This window comes from Andrographis paniculata, unplaced genomic scaffold, assembly GCF_009805555.1.
Source record: "Andrographis paniculata isolate CXL003 unplaced genomic scaffold, ASM980555v1 Contig10END, whole genome shotgun sequence".
Classification (NCBI taxonomy): domain Eukaryota; kingdom Viridiplantae; phylum Streptophyta; class Magnoliopsida; order Lamiales; family Acanthaceae; genus Andrographis; species Andrographis paniculata.
Window position 1 is genome coordinate 1,399,648 of NW_026137380.1, and position 6,019 is coordinate 1,405,666.

The 6,019-nt window shown below is 27.3% G+C and overlaps 1 protein-coding gene across 1 annotated transcript; it reads left to right on the top strand.

The window, feature by feature from the left end:
• Positions 1 to 250: 250 nt before the first annotated feature.
• On the top strand, positions 251 to 1,578 carry LOC127245120 (AT-hook motif nuclear-localized protein 23-like). The gene has a single exon (XM_051265831.1). The coding sequence runs from the start codon at positions 512 to 514 to the stop codon at positions 1,361 to 1,363; it is 852 nt and encodes a 283-aa protein (XP_051121788.1). The 5' UTR covers positions 251 to 511; the 3' UTR covers positions 1,364 to 1,578.
• Positions 1,579 to 6,019: the final 4,441 nt, after the last annotated feature.

Below are 6,019 nucleotides of genomic sequence, written 5' to 3' on the forward strand. Positions count from 1 at the left end.
CTATTTTTATATGATTAATAATTAATTTATCATCATCATCATCATCACTATTGCAACAATGCCCAAATATATATAAATATATATTTTTTTCAAATGTACAAAACCCCTCTGAATTATTACACCATACTTATTGCTCTAACAATATAATATTTATATAGTGTTGTTTTATTCACTGTAGCAGACATTATACATTATAATAAACTCCACCTCTCATCTTTGAATATGCTCACATTGAATAATATATATTAATTAATTTATAATTAATTCATATGGTTGCTTCTATTTCTCTCTCTACTATTTCCTCCTTCAACCTTTCCTCTCTCTTTGTCTTCCTCCTTGGTTTAGATTCTAGGGTTTGGTTTTTTGGTTTCTTGCTGCTTTTGATATGATTATTTGATTATATATATAAATATATTAGGTGATTTTTTATTAGGGTTTCGATTGTTTTTGTTTAATTTTAATTTTCTTGCTTTAATTTGGTGCTTGTAGTACTTTTTTGTTGTATGTAATAATGGCTGGCTTGGACTTGGGATCGGCTTCGCACTTCGCGGCTCAGTTCCACCGGCCGGAGCTTCATCTGCGGCGGCCGCTGCCGGCGGAGGACCACGAATCCAATAGGGATCAATTTTCCGGCGAGAATACGGACGACCACTCATATCCAGGGCTGGACCTGGTCACGAATTCCGACGGCGGGGACGCGTCGGCGCGTCGGCCGCGTGGGCGGCCGCCGGGGTCGAAGAACAAGCCGAAGCCGCCGGTCATAATCACGCGCGAGAGTGCCAACACGCTCCGGGCGCATATACTGGAGGTCAGCGGCGGCTGCGACGTCTTCGAGGCGGTGGCGACCTACGCGCGGCGGCGGCAGCGGGGGATTTGCATCCTGAGCGGCACCGGGACGGTCAACAACGTCAGCCTGCGGCAGCCGGCGGCGGCCGGCGGGGTCGTGGCGCTACACGGCCGGTTCGAGATTCTCTCGCTGTCCGGTTCATTTCTGCCGCCGCCGGCCCCGCCCGGCGCCACCAGCCTCACCATATACCTCGCCGGCGGCCAGGGGCAGGTCGTCGGAGGGAATGTTATGGGAGCTTTGATCGCGTCGGGGCCGGTCATCATCATCGCCGCGTCTTTCACCAACGTCGCCTACGAACGCCTGCCGCTCGACGAGGACGACGGCCTGCAGATGCAGCCGCCGCCGTCTCAGCCGCCCGGCGGTGGCGGTGACGGGGAGGGTCAGTTCCCCGATCCGTCTCTGGGGCTTCCATTCTTCAATTTGCCATTGAATATGCCGAACGGACAGATGCCGGCGATGGACGGCGCGTGGGCGGGGAATACCTCCGGCGGCGGCGGCGGGCGGCAGCAGTTTTAGGAGAAGTAAGGTCAGAACAAATATCAGCCGTAGATTATCTTTTTCTTCAACATCATCGTCTTCACCCAAAAATCGTGTAAATTTAGGTCATTATTGTTACTCCACTTTGCTTTTTTTTTTTTTTTCTCTTTTTTTGGGTTGTGATTTTAAAACAAACATTGCACTTTCATCGTATTTAATTTCCTTCGATTTGTTGGATTTCTTTTGATAAAATTTTTGGGGTTTCGATTGGTTCAATATCATCTGTAGCTCTTCTCAAAACTTTAATCATAAATAAATTAAACATGCATATATTCATAACATCAAAAATTTTAGAAGAAATAAATTATATCTTTATATATATATATGTATGTATTCTGCCCCATAAATCTTGAATTTCTATAATTATAAATCGAGACAGAAGATTAATTAACACATAAAATATTAATTTATGATACATGTTTAATTTAATATAATACAACATATAAATTGATAATATATTCACATTCCACGAACTATTATTGATTTTGGCAAATAAAATATATTCATAAAGATCACCACATGATTTCAAAGTTTTTTTTATGTTGACTAGTGTTAATTAGCATTAATCTGCCCACTAATCATCTCAAATCCAGATATATTCGTTTTATACTTTACTTGTAAAATAAATGTTATATCATTGTTATAACAATTTCTGTAATACACCATTTCCTATAATTATAGTATATAATTTTTATTATAATGCAAGTTTCTTTGGGATTTAATTTCCAAATTTTAGCATTTTAATTCTGTATTTTTTAAATATCTATATATAAATTCTTCTAAATAAATATTGCCTCAAATATTATTTAAATACCAAACCTAAATAAATCTTCCAAACCCAAAAAAAGACACCATTTTATATATAAATCAAAATACAAATGCAGAAATAAACACAAATATAACAGTGATGAAGGTAGAAAATTTGCTTTCTAATATTGATTAAATATGTTTTGCATTAGATTATAGTCTCATTAGGACAATCGAAATTTAAATTAAATTAAAACTAATATGTATTTTATTTATTAATATAGAACCAAACTAACACATGCATTAGAAATATGTATATGCAATAGTTAAATAGTAACGATAAATATGAAATGTAAAAATAAAAAGAGATTAAAACTATATATATATTATAAATTGTATAATTTTTTTGAAGGAAAAAAAAAAAAAAAGGTTGTAGTCTAGCCCATAATTAATACATAAGTTGATTAATTTCCTTATTGGGTATTAGATATTTGAAAATCTTGGTGGCCCATTACATAAGGCCCTTTTAACATTATGGGCCTAAATTGGACAATAATGTTCATAGCATGTTTATTATTTAAAATGCCTATTAATAAACACTTCCATTCATTTAATCAAATCCCCAATTATTTAAAAGGATTTGGGCTATTACTATTTCTTTTCTTAAAATTTTGATTTTTAAGACTTTGTAATTTAATTGTATTGCCCATGTTGTGAGATAGTATATCAAAAACAAATGAAAACATGTAAGACCAATTTTACCTATTAGAGAAATGCGATCCTATGATGATTTTTTATTTTTTATTTTTTTTTCAAAAATTAAATTAAATTTCATTAAACCACTTATCAAATATTGGTAACAATAAAGGGGTTACATTTATAAATTTGAAGGCGTTTAGTACCGATAATGGAATTGAAGAAAAATGGAATTACAGATAAAATGAATTCGGAGACTTTAATTGTTTTGTTTGGTAAACAGATAATTTAATTGAAAATTGTAAAAAAAAAAAAAAAGTGTAGTTATATGAATGGATCGATTTAGAATAAATGACTAATCAGTCAAGAGAAAGTTTTAGCGAATGAAAATTTACAAAAAAAAAATATTTTTGGTCAAATTTTTTGTTTAAATAATAAATCATATACAATATTTTGTAAGATTAAATTTTGGTGTAATTTCATAAGAATTAAATACTTAAATAATACTCCCTCCATCCCAAAAAGTAAATATGTTTTTTGCAAGTGGTTTTAAAAATATTGATATTATATTGAGATATAATAAGAATAAAGTATAAATAACTAAAATAACCTTATTAGTATGTGTGATATAAATGTAATTGTAAGGGTATTTGTAATGTTAGATAGATAGTACAGTTACTAAAAATACTTTGTTATGAGACGGACTAAAATAAAAAAATGGATACTTTGTAATAGGACAGAGGAAATAAAAGTATATAATATTTTGAAAATTAAAATAATTTAATTTTAAAAAATTATAAAAATTAAACAGTAAAAAAAATTTAAAAATAAAAATTAAAATAAATATACTACATGAATATTTAATTATTTACAATTTTCTATATGTGACAAAAAAAATAAAATCATAAATTACCCCCAATTTTTTGACTCAACAAAACAATACAAATGGGATTATTTTTATTTCCCTTACCTTATTTCTCCGTACCAATAACACTCTTGCATTCATTTGAGCACATCTCTAATATTGAGATAGAAAAATTGGGTTTTTTTTTTCTTTTTTTTCCCTTAATACATTCAAATAAATATCATTTGAGAAAAACATAAGAAAATAAGAAATTGAGATTTGATTTATAATAAATCACTACATAGTTAATATTTAATAATATGCATGCATCAATATATGTTGCTGCTCAAAAATATAGTTCGAATATCAAAATTTGAAATTTATAGCTTTAGAATATCAGATTTAAATGTTCGGTAATACTGTTTATAAAAAATATAAGTTGAAGATCAAATTTAGAATGTTAAATTTAAATGTTTTGTTAATATCGTTAAAAATATGACTCAAATATCAAATTTTAAAAATTTAAAATGTTTAATTTAAATTTTCATTAATATCGTTGAGTTAAATTCAAATGATTACTTTTAAATTAGATTCAACTGATCGTTGACATTAATATTTACACGTGGGCACAATAAAATATGAAATTATTACTTATAACGAACATTTTCGATAATACTAAAAAGATTACATAAATATAGTATATAATCTAATAACATTAGTTAGGTTATAATCATCGAAGTCGATTTTGCCAAATATAATTTTTTTTAATATATTTTTTCTTTTGTAACAATGGACACATTTTCTTATTTTAGTTTATTTATAAAAATTGACACATTCTATTTTTGAATAATTTTAATAATTTAAAAATATTTTAATAAATATAAATTAACTTTTTAAACTTTATATTATATAAATCCAACATAAAATTTTCTATATTTGTTTTCTCCATAATAAATAAATATTTTTCTTTTGTTCTCTCAATACTATTTCAATTGACTCCCCCCAAAAAATAATAAACAATATAAAATATTTTTTACAAAAATCAAAAGGTGAAAAAGAATATTTTAATTCTCATTATAAAAAATTTAAAAAAAATCAAATATTCAATTTAAAATAATATATTTTATATTTTTAATACAATTTTTTAATACAATTTTGTGCACCACACATAAAAAAATCAATTCATTTAAAAATATTGCATGAGCAGGGCCAAATGCCACATTTAAAACTTTCCATGTTTTTATAAAATTATCTTATATATTAATTATAAATAAATAAATAAATATTATTTATTTCTATTATATTAAATTTTATTCTTTATAAAATGATATTTCTATTATACATATTTTATTGAGATATAATTTTTAAAATATTTAAAATATTATAAATTTGTTAATCATATATTATCTCCGTCCGACTCTACGGATTTCATTTACTTTTTTAGCGTAGGTATTTGAATATAAATTATTATATCAAAACGTAATACAAATCAAGACAAAATTGCACAAATACTTCAATTAGTGTGTTATATACTAATAGAAGGACATTTGTACAAAAAAAAAAATTATACAAATATAAAAATATTTTTAATATTAAATACAATGACGTAAAATTTAAATGTGACCCTTAGTGGCAAACGAATATTTTAAAATTGTCAATAATACAACTTAGAAAAGATAAATAATAAAATAATATCATAATATATTATCTATAGAATGATATATTATATATATATATATATTAAGGTATGATTTTTAAAATATTTAAACACATTATAAATTTTTTAATCATATATATTAATTTATATTTTAAAATTGTCAATAACACAACTTACAAAATAAAAAATAATAAAACAAATAAATTTATTTTTACTTTCTTTATTAGACCGTGTCTTAAATTTAATCCGTTACTAATTTTGACAAAATTAAATCTTTAACATTTAACTATTATACCTCATTTTAAACTTATTTACTGTAATTGTCACTATTTTTATTAATTCTTAACTATATTTTTATTTTTATCATATTTTTAATAAAATATTAATTTTAAAAATCTTCGCATTAGATCCATAAATATTATTTAAATATTATTTAAAAAATATAATATACGTACATATTGATACAATATATATTTTATGCATTCACAATAAATTTACAATTTAATAAAAGAAAATATTACTCCCTTCATCCCGTGTCTGCTACACCGTAGACACAGTATTTTAGGAGGGGTATAATGAGTAGATAATTAAGAATGTATCAGTGAAAATAATTATTCATTAAGATTAAGATAACTAATTAGTTTAATTAAAATTAAAAAATTTAAAATGAGATTAAAGTGGGTAATCATTT

Excerpts from the sequence above, each read along its gene's own strand:
- LOC127245120 (XM_051265831.1), top strand. The coding sequence starts at position 512 with ATGGCTGGCTTGGACTTGGGATCGGCTTCGCACTTCGCGGCTCAGTTC.